Source organism: Mustela putorius, unplaced genomic scaffold (assembly GCF_011764305.1).
Source record: "Mustela putorius furo isolate JIRA1106 unplaced genomic scaffold, ASM1176430v1.1 tig00003845_pilon_pilon_pilon, whole genome shotgun sequence".
NCBI classification, from domain to species: Eukaryota; Metazoa; Chordata; class Mammalia; order Carnivora; family Mustelidae; genus Mustela; species Mustela putorius.
Window position 1 is genome coordinate 69,380,870 of NW_025421998.1, and position 19,669 is coordinate 69,400,538.

The 19,669-nt window shown below is 40.1% G+C and overlaps 1 protein-coding gene across 3 annotated transcripts in view; it reads right to left on the minus strand.

Moving 5' to 3' along the window:
• The window catches only part of DOCK4 (dedicator of cytokinesis 4), a 437,391-nt gene that overhangs the window by 15,527 nt on the left and 402,195 nt on the right, over nucleotides 1-19,669 (minus strand). For all 3 annotated transcript variants that reach the window (XM_004741945.3, XM_004741944.3, XM_004741943.3), the window contains 4 exons: nucleotides 19,473-19,559; nucleotides 5,496-5,672; nucleotides 4,674-4,757; nucleotides 166-285 (listed from right to left, as the gene is read on the minus strand). In XM_004741945.3, coding sequence (XP_004742002.2) covers nucleotides 166-285; nucleotides 4,674-4,757; nucleotides 5,496-5,672; nucleotides 19,473-19,559 — 468 coding nt within the window. The remainder of the gene's footprint in view (nucleotides 1-165; nucleotides 286-4,673; nucleotides 4,758-5,495; nucleotides 5,673-19,472; nucleotides 19,560-19,669) is intronic.

The following is a 19,669-nucleotide window of genomic DNA, read 5'->3' on the forward strand; positions in this document are numbered from 1 at the left end:
AATAGAAGATGATGCAAAATTTTAATACTGGAGGACTCCATGGTAAGATGGTGCAGTTTGGTAGAAAAACCAAAAGATGTCACTATTGGATACATCGTGTTCCCTCTAACAAAAAGCAAACCGGCAGTGGTCAGACTGCCCCCTATGGACACTTAGGGTACGTACCTGAATCCCTAAACTTGACTTCATCACAAAGAACTGGTCGACCAGCTTTTTGTGTAAGGGTCTCATATCTTGAGGTACAAACTTCTCATGCACGGCCAAACCAAATTCCAAAATCTGTGCCTTGAGAATGAGACAAGGAAAAAACCCACATCAATGAGGAACTCCACCAAGTGCCTGCCAGGGGTCAAGCATTGTACCAGGCACTCTGTATCTGCTATAGCTAATCCTCTCTAGCACTCAGAGGAGCAATCCTTCATTTACAGGTGCGGATCAGAACAATCCAGCATGTACTAACAGACAAATGGGGATTCAAACTGAAGTCTTTTTGATTTTCCTGCTACCCAAAGTTTCTTTGCAGTATATATATTTTTTTAAATAAAGATTTTATTTATTTATTTATTTGATAGACAGAGATCACAAGTAGGCAGAGAGGCAGGCAGAGAGAGAGGAAGGGAAGCAGGCTCCCTGCCAAGCAGAGAGCCCGATGCAGGGCTCGATCCCAGGACCCTGAGATCATGACCTGAGCCGAAGGCAGAGGCTTTAACCCGCTGAGCCACCCAGGCGCCCCTGCAGTATATTTTAGATCTGGAATAACAACCCTTTCTTTTTTTTTTTTTTCCAGTTTATTTTTTTAATTTTTTATTTCTTTTCAGCGTAACAGTATTCATTGTTTTTTACACCACACACAGTGCTCCATGCAATCCGTGCCCTCCCTAATACCCACCACCTGGTTCCCCCAATCTCCCACCCCTCGCCCCCTCAAAACCCTCAGGTTGTTTTTCAGAGTCCATTGTCTCTCATGATTCACCTCCCCTTCCAATTTCCCTCAACTCCCTTCTCCTCTCCATCTCCCCTTGTCCTCCATGCTATTTGTTACGCTCCACAAATAAGTGAAACCATATGATAATTGACTCTCTCTGCTTGACTTATTTCACTCAGCATAATCTCCTCCAGTCCCGTCCATGTTGCTACAAAAGTTGGGTATTCATCCTTTCTGATGGAGGCATAATACTCCATAGTGTATATGGACCACATCTTCTTTATCTATTTCGTCCGTTGAAGGGCATCTTGGTTCTTTCCACAGTTTGGCGACCGTGGCCATTGCTGCTATAAACACTGGGGTACAGATGGCCCTTCTTTTCACTACATCTGTATCTTTGGGGTAAACACCCAGTAGTGCAATGGCAGGGTCATAGGGAAGCTCTATTTTTAATTTCTTGAGGAATCTCCACACTGCTCTCCCTTCTAAGCACTTCTGTGTCACTTGGCCCCCGTCTACATTGCACAGGACTGGGAAGGAGTTGCTCCCCAAGGGATCTCTTCTCTGGATGACACTCCCTTTTCCACGATACTCTTTTCTCTTCCATCAGGTTCTGCTGTGTCTATCCATCTCCCCCCCCCCCCACTGCCTCCCAGCTCAAGATTTCCAAAATTTGTTGAGGAAGACATGCAGGTAAAATGGGAACAGAAATTCTATCATAGTTGCTATGCTTTTTGTTTTTGTTAAAGAACGATTATTCTGGTTCACTTATAATGCAATAAGGAGCAGCTCTTACTTAAAAAGGGAGGGGGTGGTTTCCAGTGGTGAAGTCCCAAAAGAAATAAACACAAACATTCAAGTGTTTTTTGTTCTTCAACTATGAATACTGCTTCATTCCTCTGAGTGTCAGCTGCCTTTTACATTTAAAAAAAATGCCCCGGTACTAAAGTTGTCAGAAAAACAAATTTCATGGACTGTGAGAAAAGCATACTATACCATGGGTCTTATCACACTGGGTTTTATCTTTATATCTTGTGAAGATTTAAGATTGAAAGCTCAGGTCAAATAGGACTGAACCTGGTAGGTTAAAGTGTCCAGCACCTTCTGTAGGGGGACAGGATTGTGGCAGCCCCTATCCACTGCCAGCATATCTACATAAAGATAAAAATACCTCAGACCTCAAGGACATCTTTAAAGGGAGTAGTGAGAAAGAAAAAAACAAGTAGTAGTGAGGGTGGAGTGGATGTCTGAGGGGTAAAGGAAGGGTCTGATGAAGGGAAAAGGGCGTGGAAGAGTTGACCTCAGGGTAGGAATCCAGTTTTTAAACACTCGCTTTAAGGCAAATTGTTTTGTCCAAATCACATCAAAGGTTGGGTAGACCCTGGCATGGAGATGAGGATGTTTATTGAGGAGTCACCTGGCATCACTGTTTGCATGAAGGAGGCACAGAAGCAGGACTGACTAAAAAGAATCTGGGAACATGGCAGTCATGTCAAGCCTCTGCCCACACCAGGGGATCTCTGGGCCTCAACCGGGCTGTGAGAGTTGTGCTGTGTTGGGCCCAGTTGTGATGTGTTGGGTGACCCCACCTCAAAGACCATGTATGAACTAGCTCTGTAAACTGTAGAGTGCTCTAGAGATGTAAGCCATTATAGTACCAGTATCACTCCTTGGCTTCTCTCCACATCCTCTAAGGTGGATGGTCCTTTGGTTCTACAGCGTTTGTTATCTCATTTTGTCCATATCCTATCATTGATAGGCTTAGTCTTTGTTTTAAAGCAAAGCCTCTGCCCACACCAGGGGATCTCTGGGCCTCAACCGGGCTGTGAGAGTTGTGCTGTGTTGGGCCCAGATGGCCGGGCTGTTTCTTCCTCAGTCACTGGATGTGGGACCGCCAGGAAGGTGGTGATGCTGGGCCAGGTGGCATTCAGCAGCTGAGGCAATGGCTGAAGGACCAGAGCACCTACAGTGTCTGTCGATGGCCACCACTCCCAGCAGCTGGCTCAACAAGTCCTTTCTGGAAGAGTCACTGGGGCAGAGCATCTCCGAGGCCCCCAGGTAGTTTATCTGAATCACCTCACAGAGGTCCAGCCTAGGACGGTGGCCTTGGCTAGCCTAATCCCCCACTGCTATGGTCTCAAAGAGATGGTGTGATCGCCCAAAGTCACATGGCAGTCACTTGTACCGCTTATCCTATGACAGAGATCTAAAGTCTCCTATACCGGGGCATCTGGGTGGCTCAGTGGTTTAAGGCCTCTGCCTTCTGCTCAGGTCAGGATCCCAGGGTCCTGGGATCGAGCCCCACATCGGGCTCTCTGCTCAGCGGGGAGCCTGCTTCCTCCTCTCTCTCTCTCTCTCTGCCTGCCTCTCTGCCCACTTGTGATGTCTGTCTATCAAATAAATAAATAAAATCTTTAAAAAAATGATTTGTTTAAAGTATCCTATACCAAGGCTCTTTCCACAAGGCCCTATGAACATCAGACAGGATGTGGAGGAAACAAAAGTTCCCAATTTATTTTTCTAGAGAGTCTTCTTGGCCCTTTTAATTTTAATGCAGGGGAAAGAATTCAGTCAGACTGAACACCAGTTGAGTCCTGCAGTGAGGCAAGCCACTCGCTAGATGTACTCAAGTTAAATACTGATTTTTGAAAATCAACAAAGGCCACAGTCATTCCATAATCCTAAGAACTGGATAAACTAACTTGCTCACTTCTAGTATCTACATGAGCCCCAGGGCCACCTCGAGAACTTAGCTTATTCTCCATTTCCTTCCTTGTGCTCGCTTCGGCAGCACATATACTAAAAAAATCCTTGCAGGTCGCCTTAAAGTAACTCCTTTCTTTTTTCCAGAAGCTGCCATGGTACCTGCCCATGGCCACTTCTGACTCCCCAGTATTAAGTTCTGTGGATTAAGCCTGCAGAGCATAAAATGATGAAAATCAGATCCAACCTCATCATTTTCTTACCCAAAAGGGCATGCCATATTTGTTGATTAATTTGGTATTATCAAGTAGAAGGAGATGCTTTGGTCACATTTTTTCATATGTATTCCACTGTTATAGGCGTGTTAAATGTTCTTATTTCCTATTTACCTCAGCCTCTTAACTACCATGTCTCCCACCTAGGTTTTCAAACCGTTTTCAGGCCGAGAGCTAGCTGCAGGAACACAGCAGGCAAGAGATGACTCTAGTTCTTTGTGCTTGCTGGAACTATATAAATAAAAACAAACTATGCTTTTTTGGAATAGAAAATGATGCGTTTGTTATCTCATTTTGTCCATATCCTATCATTGATAGGCTTAGTCTTTGTTTTAAAGCAAAGTCTATTGATTGCCACTTCGCTGGAATACTTAAGTAAGAATCTCATTCCTTCCCTCATTCATTTACCTATTCATTTATTTTCAGTTGGCCCGAACTTACGTGAACCCAAAATTTTGAGTGAAAAGTTGGCACCAAGCCTACAGCAAGCCTTTAGGGAAAGAATGTTCAAACGGTATTCCAAGAAACTATATGAAATTGTCTCTCATAAGGGGCTGCCATAATTTACTACTGTTAAATTTACTTTTGCATCGAACTGGAGAGTAGAAGTGAAAATGAGCAAGTTGGAATACATTACAGACGAATCTATAACCTTTGGCTGACCGCTTCCATTAGAACACTGATACAGAAAACCAGGGAGATGGGTCTCTGGGTAACCATGCATATCTAGGCAGGAAAGAGCAGGTGACTGGCTTCTGTCCCCAACTTACTTGCTCAAGCATCAGCTCTCTTAACCGTGCAATTTTCTCTCCATCTTCAGGGTGACTTAAGATATATTCTTTGACAAAAAATGCCTAGAAAAAGGATGGAGAGTCAGTTTACTTCAGGAAAGTTAAAAAGTGAGAGACACAGCTGCTTCTAAAGGCCTGGCATCTTGGAAGAAACACCACTGTCGACCACATTTGTAGGGCAGGAGGAACGACTCCTACTGTGGGCATCTGGTCAGAAAGGGAATACAAGGAAAGGATTGTTTAAGGGAGAGCAGCAATTGTGTAAATAGGTATCTTTGGTAAAGCAAGCAAACAGCAAATCCAAATCAATAAGCATTATATCCTAAAATAAAGTGCTTTAAGATTCAGTGTGACAAAAATGGTGGCCTCTCACCTCCCAGGCTGCTGTGGCTTTCTGTTTAAAACCACAAGGGCAGATGAAAAGCCCATTTAAAGTATCTTCTAAACAAGATCAGACATGTCTATGCCTGTGAACCTCCTTGGTCAGGAAAATGGTTTAAGGTTGACATTTATTAAGTAATTTTTATAACCTGATCACTTTATTTATCCAAGAAAACACGCACACACACACACACACACACACACTTTATCCTCTTATCCTCAAAATACCACAGATCGGAAAATGGTGTTAACTAACTGTGCATCGCAAATGACTATCTGTTTCCTCTATTTAACCAAGGACTCTGTGTCAGTTGTAACCCTATATTAGCATGGGGATTTGTGTATTTGTTTTGAAAAAAGACTTCTGAGCCCCTAAGAAATCAATTTAAAAACTTTCAAACAACAATACCTAATCCTTACCTCTTGATACCTGGAAACTCCACCATTAACTGCAGCATCTATAACTCCATTCAGGCACATGGTCAAGGGATTAATATTCTGCATCTGTCTTGTCTGACACTGACTAATCAGAGTCTTCAGCTGCTGATTCTTATTTTCCAGCACTTCAATTGCATTTTCCAGAGGACTCATTTCTACCTGAGAAGCAAATGCACATAAACATATTTTGGATTTTGTGACGTTTAAGAAGAAAGTAGATTATCCATGCTCTGAATTATCTGTGCTTGCCCTTGGCTCCAATCAGTATCTCCACCAGGGGCCATACTATAGACTAGACAAGGATGTGGAAGACAAATCAGTTGTTCATTCAAAGGTCTGGAAAGTGAAGGTGATTATACTGAGTGCCTGAAACGTGGCAGGGATAATCAACAACCATCACCCCTATATTAGCACTGCAAGAAGCCGTATAATCCTTAAAAGAAAATCCGAGGATCTCATGTCTGTTAAAACTCCTTTTTCTTTTCTTTTGAAGGACTAAATATTCAGGGGCCCTGCATATTATTATCACCTTTTTAGTTGCTTACTTAATGCAGAGCATCACAGGAGATACAAAGATGCATTTACAAATCCTCTGATGTCAAGGAGTTTCAGCCCAGTTGGAAAGATGGGGCATATGCCCATATGGACCCCATATGCACATATAACAGCACCATAAGGTGGCACAGGATGGTACTCGGTTGGGAGTTATGGAAAATAAGATAATCGTATATGCTGTAGGATCTATTTGTTGAAGGAGAGCCAAACAGAATTATAATGATTTAAAAATTCTAGGTTATATGGGGAACCTAAATGTGAAAATGATGAAAGTGTTCTTCAAATGTTGAACATTGTGGCCATTACTGTCTCTTCTTTGAAGAGAAGGTCTGCCAAGTTCTTAGCTGTAAAGAATTCAAGCTTACAATAAGCACATTTAAATATTGGTTTTTTTCAGTTAAGGAAACAAATTAGATTTTTAAAGGTCACTTACATCATCTTCAAACAACACTGAAAAGTACCAGACTAATTTGACTATGTCAAAATTAAGATTATACATTCAATAGGAGGCATTATGAAGAGAAGGAAAGATAAGCAAGAAAGGAGAAGATATTTATAACATATAAAACCGTCGAAGAGCCTATGTCCCGAATATATAATGAACTCTTAAAAACAAGATGACAAATGGCAAATGACCCAGTGAAAAAATGAGCAAAGCCTCTACATGGACACTTTATAAAGGAAGAAATCCAAATGGCCAGTAAATACATGAAAAGGTGTGGAACCTCACTTGTAATCAACAACATGAAAAATACCACCACAGTAATCAAAACATCTACATGGATACTTTACAAAGGAAGAAATCCAAATGGCCAGTAAATACATAAAATGGTGTGGAGCCTTACTTGTGATCAACAACATAAAAAATGATACCACAGTAATATACTACTAAACACTCACTAAATGACAAAAAAAAAAAAAAAGGACAACAGCAAATGATGGTGAGAATGTGTTACTAGACTCTCTCAATTTTGGCTGTTGGTAGTTCAAATCGTTTCAACCACTTTGGAAAACAGTCTGGCATTATCTACTAAAGTTAATGATTTCTTTACTATATTTCATGGTCCTACATGCAGTTCTATGTAGGCCTATATCTGGAAAAAAAAAAGTGGAGTAGGAGATGTATTTAGATGTGTGTGAAGAAAATGTGTGTACAAAAATGGTCATAAATGTCTCAAAAACCCCTGTCTGTTGATAAGAGAATGCATAAATATATTGTGGTATGTTCACACAATGGAATAGCACCTAGCAATGCAAACAAACTTCAGTCACAAGTAATAACATGGACTAACATTACAAATAATACTGAGTGACAGAACCAAATTAGAATATACACACTATGATACTGTTACATAAAATTTGGAATCAGGCAAAACTAAATTGACTTGTTTTAGAGAAACAAACTTAGAGAATCAACCAAGGAAGCGAATGGATACCATAAAAGTGAGGACAGTGGTGATGTAAGAGAAAGGGAGGGTGCTAGTAGCAATGCTCCCTAACTGAGCACTGGCAAGTGGGTATTTACTATTTGTGACAATAAACATTTGTTTTATAAGCACAAAAGCTGAACCAGAAAGTAAAAGGCTGAGGACTTGGATGGACTGAAAGTTAAAAAGACATCTTAGAAAGCAGGGCAGGGGTTGGCAGGGGCTGGGGAGGAGGAAGAGGGGAAACGTTCGGTGGGTATACAATTTTCGTTTTGTGAGATGAAACTGATCTGTTGCGTAAGAATTCACACATAGTTAACTCTGTTGTACTGTACACTTAAAAATAATTAAGATGGAAAATTTTATATGTGTTTTGGCCAATGGTAAAAAAAAAATCATGCTCATCTTTATAAATTCAAATGCTACTAATATGAAAAAAAATTTAAAAAGAAAACAAAATGGGAGAATAGTCCAAGATGGCGGAGAAGTAGGAAACCATAGTTTCCTCTGGTCCCAGGGATTCAGCTAGTTATCTATCAAATCACTCTGAACACCTGTGAACTCAACTGGAGATCTAAGAAAAGAATTGCTGCAATTCTACAAATAGAAAAGCGACCACTTTCTGCAAGGTAGGAGGTGCTGAGAAGCAAATCCAAGGGGATATTTTGGAAGATAAACTGGGGGAGGGGAAAGCCTATGGAGCTACTAGAAAGTGACATAGCAGGCGAGCACAAAATTGGAACTTTAAGAAGTCTGCTATGGTGAAGGACGTCCCTGCCTGAAAGCAGAGCAAAATCCTATGAGGGAGAGTGTGGTCTCAGGATCCCTGGAGTCAAAGGAAGATCAGGCGACCAGTGAGGCAGAGCTCCCAGGCATCGGAGCAGGGAAGCCAGCTGTAGTTAGAAAGCCTAGGAGTGGGCTATGAGCTCAGTGCTGCCATATACCACAAACAGCAGCAGTCTGGTGACTGCTCTCTGAGCAGGGGCCCAGCAAGCAGCAGAACTGTGGTGAGAACCCCCTTCCTCCCCTGGGGAGGAGTGGTGCAAGTATGTATCGTAGGAGTCTGCAGGGTTTGCAGACTGGAAAAGGGGTCACACACCTGAGATTGAAACACTCAGTCACAGGTTGGGTGAGCACGAAGTGTGGGTGGAGACCAGGGAGACAGGAGTGACTGACTGCTTTTTCCTGAAAGTGCACTGCAGAATGGGACCCTGAGCTTTGGGTTCTGGCACTGGAGATTGGGAAGTCACCATTTTCATTCTCCTCCTCTAAAGCCAGCGCAAAAAACCTTCAGGGAACAAAAGCCACTTTGAGAAGTCTGGAACCACTTACTTACCCTGGCCACTGACAAGGGTGGTATAATACCACCCAGGGAAAAGAGACCTGAGAATCAGCACAACAGGCCCCTCCCCAAGAAGGGGCCAAGACCAAGTTTACTGATCACAGAAAACTGCAAAACTCCAGTGGTAGGGGAAAACAGTATATAGAATTCATGGTATTTTCCCCATGATTCTTTACTATTTCAATTTTAATTTTTTTTCTCTTTCCTTTTTCCATTAATTTCCTACTTTATCAACTCCTTTAAAAAAATCTTTTTAAATTTTCATTTTCAGAGTTACATTCTGTACTTTTAAGTACTTTGAAGTACAGAATGTAACTCTGAAAATGAAAATTAAAAAAGATTTTTTAAATGGAGTTTAAAAAACTCCTTTTGTTGCAATTAATTTTCTTTTTGTATATGTATGTTTTTCTTTCTTTACAATTTTGAGATGCAGTTTCTTCTAACAAACAGACCAAAATACACTAAGGATATAATGTATTGCTCTGTTCTGTTCACTTGTCTGATTATATTCTCTTTTTTAAAAAAAACAAATTATTATTTTATCTTTTCTGGTTTCAGCTCTCTTCTGATTTGTTTAGTGTCTATTTCTCTGGGGTCGTTGTTGCCATTTTAACATTTTGTTCTCTTGTTCACCTATTCTTCTCTGGATGGAATAACAAGATGGAAAAAGCTCACCTCAAAAAAGAGAACAAGAGGCAGTACTTACTGCCAGGGACCTAATCAGTATGGATATAAGTAAGATGTCAGAACTAGAGTTCAGAATAACAGCTACAAAGATTCTAGCTGGTCTTGAAAAAAAGCATAGAAGACGCTAGAGAATTCCTTTCTAGAGAAATAAAATAACTAAAATCTAACCAAATCAAAATCGAAAAGGCTATTAATGAGAGGCAATAAAAAATGGAGCCACTAACTAGGATAAATGAGGCAGAAGACAGAATTAGTGATATAGAAGACAAAATTATGGATAATAAAGAAGCTGAAAAAAGATAACTACTATATCATGAGGGGAGAATTCGAGAGATAAGTGATACAATAAACTGAAACTATATTAGAATAATTGGGATCCCAGAAGAAGAGGAAAGTGGAGGGTGGGGTGGGCAGAAGGTATACTAGAGCAAATTATAGTGGAGGACTTCCCTATTTTGGGGAAGGAAACAGGCATTCACGTCCAGGAGGCCCAGAGAACCCCCTTCAAATAAAAATAAGTCCACATCCCACCATGTAACAGGGAAACCTGCAAATCTTGAAGACAAAGAGAAAAATCCTGAAAGCAGCTCAGGACAAGAGGTCTATAACCTACAAGGGTAGAAACATTAGGCTGACAGCAGACCTATTCACAGAGACGTGGCAGGCCAGAAGGGACTGGCATGATATATACAGAGTGCTAAATGAGGAAAATATGCAGCCAAGAAGACTTTATTCAGCTACGTTGTCATTCAAAAGAGAAGGAGAGATAAAAAGGTTCCAGGACAAATAGAAACTAAAAGAATTTGTGATCACCAAACCAGACCTGTAAGAAATATTAAAAGGTATCCTTTAAGTGAAGAGAGAGCCCTAATGTAACATAGACCAGAAAGGAACAGAGACAATATACAGAAACAGTGACTCTGTAAAGTAATACAAAGGCACTAAATTCGTATCTTTCAATAGTTACTCTGAATGTAAATGACCTAAATGCCCCAACCAAAAGACAAAGTGTACCAGATTGGATAAAAAAGCAAGAACCATCACTATGCTATCTGCAAGAGACCTAGATTGAAAGTGAGGGGGTGGAAAACCATTTACCATGCTAATGGATATCAAAGGAAAGCTGAGGTGGCAATCCTTATATCAGACAAATTAGACCTTAAACCAAAGACTGTAATAAGAGATGAGGAAGGACACTATATCATAATTAAAGTATCTATCCAACAAGCTTTAACAATTGTACCTATTTATGGTCCTAACATGGAAGCAGCCAATTATATAAACCAATTAATAACAAAATTAAAGAAACACATTGGTAATACTACAATAATAGTAGGGGACTTTAACACCCCACTCAATGCAATGGACAGATAATCTAAACAGAAAATCAACAAGGAAACAAGAGCTTTGAATGACACTTTGGACCAGATGGACTTCACAGATATATTCAGACCATTCCAATCTAAAGCAGCAGAACACATATTCTTCTCAAGTGCACCTGGAACATTCTCCAGACCAGATCACATACTGGGTCAGAAATCAGGTCCCAACTGGTTTAAAAAGATTGGGATCACTCCCTGCATATTTTCCGACCACGATGCTTTGAAACTTGAACTCAATCACAACAGGAAATTTGGAAAGAACTCAAATACATAGAGGCTAAAGAGCATCCTACTAATGAATGAATGGGTCAGCCAGGAAATTGACAATGAAAACACAATTATTTCAGGTGGTCCAGGAGAGAGATATAGAGCAATACAAGTTTCTCAAGAAGCAAGAAAAGTCTCAAATACACAACCTAACCTTACACCTAAAGGAGCTGGGGGAAAGAACAGCAAATATAGCTTAAACCCAGCAGGAGAAAAGAAATGATAAAGATTATAGCAGCAATCAGTGAAACAGAAACCAAAAGAACAGTAGAACAGATCAATGAAACTAGGAGCTGGTCCTTTGAAAGAATTAATAAGATTGCTAAACCCCTGGCCAGACTTATCAAAAAGAAAACAGAAAAGACCCAAATAAATAAAATCATGATTGAAAGAGGAGAGATCACAACCAACACTGAAGAGATACAAACAACTATAAAAACATATTATGAGCAACTATATGCCAACAAATTAGGCAATCTGGAAGAAATGGATGCATTCCTAGAGATGGATAAACTACCAGAACTAAAACAGAAGAAATAGAAAACCTGAATAGACCCATAACCAGGCAGGAGGTTAAAGCAGTCATCAAAAGTCTCCCAACAAACATGAGTCTAGGCCTGGATGGCCTCCCAGGGTAATTCTACCACACATTTAAAGAAGAATTAATACTGATTCTTCTGAAGCTGTTTCAAAAAATAGAAATGGAAGGAAAACTTCCAAACTTGTTTTTTGAGGCCAGCATTGCCTTGATCCCCAAATCAGACAAAGACCGCCATCAAAAAGGAGAATTACAGACAAATATCCTTGATGAACACGGATGCAAAAGTTCTCACCAAGATACAAACCAATAGGATCCAACAGTACTTTAATAGGATTATTCACTACAACAAAATGGGCTTTATTATAGGGCTTCAAGGTTGGTTCAACATCTGCAAACCAATTAAATCAATGTGATACACTACATTAATAAAAGGAAGGACAAAAACCATACGATCCTCTCAACAGATGCAGAAAAAGCATTTAACAAAGTACAGCATCCTTTCTTGATCAAAACTCTTCACAGTGTAGGGATAGAGGGAACATACCTCAATATCACCAAAGCCATCTATGAACAACCCATAGCAAATATCATTTTCAATGGGGAAAAACTGAGAACTTTCCTCCTAAGGTCGGGAACATGGCAGGGATGTCCACTATAACCACTGTTGTTCAAGAGAGTACTAGAAGACCTAGACTCAGCAATCAGACAACAAAAAGAAATAAAAGGCATCTGAATCAACAAAGAAGTCAAATTCTCACTCTTCTCAGATGACATGACACTCTATGTGGAAAACCCAGAAGACCCCACACCAAAACAGCTAGAACTCATACAGGAATTCATGGAAGTGTCAAGATATAAAAATCAATGCACAGAAATCAGTTCCATTTCTATACACTATCAATGAAACAGAAGAGAGAGAATTAAGGAATTGATACCATTTACAATTGCACCAAAAGCCATAAGATACCTAAGAATAAACCTAACCAAAGAGGCAAAGGATCTGTACTCAGAAAACTATAAAACACTCATTCAAGAAATTGAGGAAGACACAAAGAAATGGAAAAACATTCCCTGTTCATGAACTGAAGAACAGATATTGTTAAAATGTCTATGCTACCTAGAGCAATCTATATATTTAATGGAATCCTTATCAAAATATCATCAACTTTTTTTTTTTTTTTTTTAACAGAGCTGGAATAATCCTAAAATTTGTATGGAACAAGAACAGACCCCCAAATAGCCAAAGGAATGTTGTAAAAGAAAACCAAAGCTGGTTGTGTAATAATTCTGGACTTCAAGCTCTATTATAAAGCTATAATCATCAATATAGTATGGTACTGGCACAAAAACAGACACATAGATCAATGGAACAGAAGAGAGAACCCAGAAATGGACCCTCAACTCTATGGTCAACTAATCTTTGACAAAGCAGGAAAGAATACCCAATGGAAAAAAGACAGTGTCTTCAACAAATGATGTTGGGAAAATTAGCCACATGCAGAATGAAACTGCATCGCTTTCTTACATCATATATAAATATAGGCTCCAAATGGATGAAAAATCTAAATGTGAGATGGGAACCCATCAAAATCCTAGAGGAAAACACAGGCAGTAATCTCTGTGACCTCAGCCACAGCAACTTCTTGCTAGACACATCCCAAAGGCAAGGGAAACAAAGGCAAAAATGAACTACTGTGACTTCATCAAGATAAGAAGTTTTGCACAGCAAAGGAAACAGTTGACGAAACCAAAAGAAACTGACAGAAGATATTTGCAAATGTCTTTGCAGAGAGAAGGCTAGTATCCAACATTTATAAAGGACTTATCAAACTCAACACCCAAAGAACAAATAATCCAGTCAAGAAATGGCCAGAAGACATGAACAAGTATTTCTCCAAAGACACACGAATGGCTAATGGACACATGAAAAAAATGCTCAACATCACTTGGCATCAGAGAAATACAAATCAAAACCAAACAATAATATACCATCTCACACTGGTCAGAAAGGCTAAAATTAACAAGTCAGGAAACCATAGATATTGGTGAGGATGTGGAGAAAGGGAAGCTCTCTTATACTGTTGGTGGGAATGCAAGCTGGTGCAGCCACTCTGGAAAACAGTAATAGGACTCCTCAAAAAGTTGAAAATAGAGCTACCCTACAACCCAGTAATGACACTACTAGGTATTTATTCCAAAGATACAAATGCAGTGATCCAAAGGGCACCTGCACCCCAGTGTTTATAGCTGTAATGTCCACAATACAATGGAAAGAGCCCAGATGTCCATCAACAGATGAATGGATAAAGAAGATGTATGTATGTATGTGTGTGTGTGTGTGTGTGTGTATATATATATATATATATATATATATATATAAGGTATATATATAAAGAAGATGTGATGATATATATATATATGTAATACATATATATATGTCAACAGATGGATGGATAAAGAAGATGTATGTAATGTATGTGTGTGTGTGTATATATATATATATATATACGGTATATATATATACGATATATATATATATAAGGTATATACACACACACACACACACACACATACTGCTCAGCCATGAAAAAGTGAAATCTTGCCATTTGCAACGATGTGGATGGAATTAGAGGATATTATGTTAAGGGAAATAAGTCAATCAGAGAAAGATAATTATTGTATGATCTCACTGATATGTGGAATTTAAGAAACAAAACAGAGGATCATAGGAGAAGAGAGGAAAAAAATAAAAGAAGAGGAAATCAAAGAGGGAGACGAACCATAAGAGACTCTTGATCATAGGAAACAGACTGAGGGTTGCTGGGGGGGCATGGAGTGGAGAGATGGGGTAACTGGGTGATGGGCAGTAAGGAGGGCGCATGAGGAAAAGCACTGGGTGTTATATAAGATGGTGGAATCACTGACCTCTACCTTAATGATATAAAATAAAATCTTAAAAAGATTTGATTTATTTATTTGAGAGAGAGAAGCTGACTACCCCCTGACCAGGGAGCCCGATGTGGGGACTTGATCCCAGGACCCTGGGATCATGACCTGAGCCAAGGGCAGGTGCCTAATCCACTGAGCCACCCAGATATACCAAAAATATATATTCTTACCTAGCATTCAACAAATGCCAAAAAGAAAACTTGACCCTAGTATGACAATTTTTTATCAATTATTTGAAAAGATTAAAATAACACAACACCCAGTCTTGAAGGGTTGTTGGGAAAATGGGTATTCCCAAGAACAGTTATCCCCACCAGATAGGACATAAGGTGGTACATGCCATCCTTGGCCCATGAATCAAAGGTTAAATTGTGGACTCATTAATAGATCAATTCACTTTTAGAGAAATTATTCTAAGGAGACGGTCCAAGAAGTGTGCAAAGAATATTGTGTAAAAAGATGTTCACTGAGGAATTATTTTTCATCTAGTCCCCAGATTGTGATCTTTAAATCTTGTTTTCCACTACAAAGATGCAGGCGTCATTGGAGAAATGGTTGTTTTAAGGTCTGGGGTAGGGAGTGTGTGAATGAGCATGGAGTACCTAGTCATCCCACTAAGCCAGGAAGGCAGCTGGGAGGAAGACCTTGAAGCAGCTGGCCCGTGATTCATTCACTCTCTTTAATGGAGGAGAAAATATCCTTGGGGGATAGAAAACAAGGCCCGTGATTGGGTCTTATCCCCTTGTCAACTGAACCTTCAAGTAAATAGACTAAGATAAATTGCCAGGAGGATGAGATAGTATCTGTGTCCTCAGTGAAAACTGCTTATATTAATAATATCCAGAAGCCAGGAGGCATGATTTCCTACAGAATGTCCCAGAAAAGTGTTATAACTCTTTGAAGTACAAAATGGAATATTTCATAATTTAAAATGTACTCCCTGGATGAGGAATCCCGTGAATCCTACTTGGAGACTCCATCTATTCCAAATAATTATTGATGTGGGGAAGACAGACCTGGAGGACAAGGCTTGAGGTCTCAGATGTCTCTCCGCTTCATCTGAGGCTCCTGATTGCCTTAAAGTTATTAGGAAAGTTTGCTGCTGATTCCCACATCTGATTTGACAACCCAGTTCTTTGTGTTAGCTCTGTAACAACTATTGGGATATTATCAGAAAGACTCCAAAGTCAATTTGAAGAGGCTCCCAACAGGCAAATGGAACAGCTTGAAAAATTAATAAGAGTAATAACTGCAATGGATTAAAAAAATAAATCCATGAATTACTAATGATACTAATAACGAAACCAAACAAACAAAAACTTCTCTGGTTACTTCTGTAACATATTATCCTTCCTTTGCTATACCTCAGGGTAATCAGATAGTGGATGAGGGAACGTTTCTCATTATAGAAATGTTCCAATGAATAAACAAAGAGGGAATGCTAAAATAGCACCATTTTCTGATACCTGATAGAGTAAGACCATCACCATCGGTGGCTGCCAACACAGCAACAAGAAACAGACAACCAGAAGCATGTAACACCACCTATGAAGTATTCTTGCAAAAAAATAATAAAAATAAAAAATCCAAAATAACAACATTCTATCAAGCCTCTAAATCTAACTGCCAATTTACAAAAAAATATAGGGACAAAGAAACACGTTAAATTACCCCAAAGGCTCAGGCTAGGAATTGCAAGGAAAAAAAAAAAAATTCAGGGAGAACCTATAGATCAAGAGAACTTTAGGAGACCTCCCAACCCATTGCAATGTATGGCCCTTACGTGGATCTGAATTCAAACAACAAATGACAAAAAAAAAACAAAACTCATAAAATAAACAGACCCTTGGTGAAGTGTGAATGCTGACTTGATATCTTATGTGAAGGAATTACTGTTGATTTTTAGATGGGATCATGTATGATATTGTGGTTATGTGTTTTAGTTAATATACGTCATTATTTATAGATGAAATGATATGATGTCTGAGATTTACTTTAAAATAATCCTGTATAAAACAGGTAAAACAAAACTGGTCTTTTTGATAGTTGTTTAAGTAAAATGATGGGTAAATCATGTTCATAATATCTTTTCTTTACGTTTATATGATACAACTTAAATTTAAAAGCACAACACTGGGGCGTCTGGGTGGCTCAGTGGGTTAAGCCGCTGCCTTTGGCTCAGGTCATGATCTCAGGGTCCTGGGATCGAGTCCCACATCGGGCTCTCTGCTCAGCAGGGAGCCTGCTTCCTCCTCTCTCTCTCTGCCTACCTCTGATCTCTCTCTGTCAAAATAAATAAATAAAATCTTAAAAAAAAATAAAAAAGCGCAACACTGGATGTTGTGCACATAATGACTGTAGGGGGTTAGGGTAGAAACACATGACCGCTTAGGACACTATTGCAGAAATCACACACCAGATGGCGCTATTACTGGGGACTGGTGAAGAGGGGTCGGATTCTGCATATATTCTGAAAGTAGAACCACATGATTTTCTGATAAATATTATGTGACATGAGAAAATATTCTCATTATCTGTAGCTGGAGTTTAAAAAGTCATCACGCCTTTCTTTTGAACTTTTAAAATTTTGTTTAAAATTTTTAAAATGAGCTTACTTATTAACCAGGAAAAGTTGATTTTTTTGTTGGTTCTCAAGACAATAAGAACAATTACTGAAAAAACAGTAGTTTGAAGGCACTGTTATCTTTCAAAGAATGGGATAATATATTTTGGGGCTATGATTTAGAGAATAAAGGCCCATAATCTCATCTAAAACCTTTGATGCCAGATGTTTCACAATTCAGAAAATTTCAGGTTTTAGAAATGTAATATACAGCACGTGGAATCTATTATGTAATTCTCAAACAGGGTCTGGGGAAATTCTCTTTAACCAAATGCATTAACATTTCTGCAGTAAGACATACAAATATTCATACTAAGCAAAATAAAGATCAGATCAGGTCAGGCTTATTACCAATGGAGTTTGGAGCTGAACTTAGGAAAACATCTTTTGGTTTTCAGAATCTTTTAGATTTTGGCATTGTACATAGGAATTTTAATTCAGACTGGCATACATTTACTTAGTACCTACTATGTGCCCCTGATTTTGAGGGCCTTATACACCATGCAATGAAGCAGTAAATCAGTAACTTTAGTAGAAGGTGAGGACATTCAGGCAGGGGGAACAAGAGAAAGACATAAGGTTGTTATGAGTGGGCTGTGTTCAGAGAACAAAGTAGTCCAATTTAATTTGTTCTGTTTGAAAGAATGTAAGATTATATATTCTAATAAAGTAGGCAGCTGATGTTTGAAAGGTTGTATTTTGTCATGCTTCTTTAATCATCAGCATGGTACTTTTTATGAATATTGTGTGTGTGTGTGTGTGTGTGTGTGTGTGTGAGAGAGAGAGAGAGAGAGAGAGAGATGGGGGAAAGGGAGGGGGAGGTAGGGGGTAATGTTTCAAGGGTTAAGACCATTGGTGAGGCCTCAGAGAGTTTAACATTCTGGGTACGAAGTAGCCGGAGAGGCTCCCTGCATCATTAATGCAGTCCAAGATGACTAAGAGCATTCTGTGGGCTGGGCCCATTCAGCAGGAAGCATAGTAAGACTTTGAGATTGTTCAGCAGCCTCCCCTAGTCCATGGAAGGTACCAGGGTATACCATGGAAGCAACCAGCTTTGGGGACCCTTGACTCAGACCCTCCAAGAACGGGACTACATTGAGGCAGTCTACTGAACTGAGTTCCGTTTCTTCAGGAAGCCACGGGAATTTTTCAGCACTGTAAAAGGAAAATGCCACTAAATCCTCAGTTTCACTGAACATGACAAGATGAGCGGTTTCCAAGCTTGGAAGGCCATTTGGGCAGGAGCTGCTCTTATGTATTCTGTGACAGAGGAGGCTTGTTACCTCAGTGAGAAAGGGGTTCAGTGATATTTTCACAACTCTCAAGGTTTTGATCGGCTACAGGAGACGGCGGTCTCAGGGCTGGTTTCAGTCAAGATGGATGTAGCCGGGGAGGGAGGACGGTGCTTGGTTGCTGCCATCAAGGTGCTGCCAGCCCGAGGAGCGACACAGGCAGCAGGCTAGGTCTCACCCCGATACAAGTGCCATCAGCACCCAAACTGGGGCCTTTTTAACAAGCTGAAGGGTTCTTGGGCGCTGTGGTTTCCAGGTTCTAGAAGAACACCCTTTGGTTTCCAGCTGGTGTTCATCCAGGACGGCTCAGTGAGACTCACGAAGCCGCCTTCCCTCCACTGCCATCAGGAGCAGCCCGGAGCTACCGCGCGTCGGACAGCGAGCTGGGGCCCTGCACCAGCTTCACACTGCCTGTCAGGAAACTGAGCTCAAAGAGATGGATGGGACTGGCTTTCAAGGTTGGACAATCTGGGCTCCAGTCTATCTTTTCTCAACGTCTTGATGCTTTTAGCTTCTGGTTAAAACTTGTAAGAAGAGGGGGATACATACCTTATAGTTTCGGTAGGATGATTAATGATTAAATAAGGCAAGGTAGAGAACCTCTTCCCAGTGGCCTACAATAATTCGAATTCCAGCTCTTTGACTCAAGGGCCTGCCATGTTTCCAGGCTGTGGTCATAGTTCTCTTTGAGAAATGCCTCTTGCTGGCTGGACTAGGATAAGTCACGTTCCCCTTCAAGCCTTGGTCACAGGGGTCAATACCATAAGCATTCACAACCTTACTCTGTGTGCCTCTGGGGACTCAGAGTCAACAGCAGAAGCAATTAATAGATGGCCTGACTCCCACTGAGCAAGTGTGATGGGAAAGTACTTGAGAATGAGCTCTGATGCTTACCACTTCACGCTTTTCCACTTCAAACCAGCGGGAAATTCCAGGTAAACTCTGCACCAAGTATAATGATGTTCTCTCCACCCAGAGACTCTACGGAATACAAAACAAAGTAAGTCCCCAAGTGTCTTTTCTTTCTAGTTACTGAGCTATGACTAACATCAGCCATTCAATTTGGTCAGGCTTGCTTATTTCTATAGGCT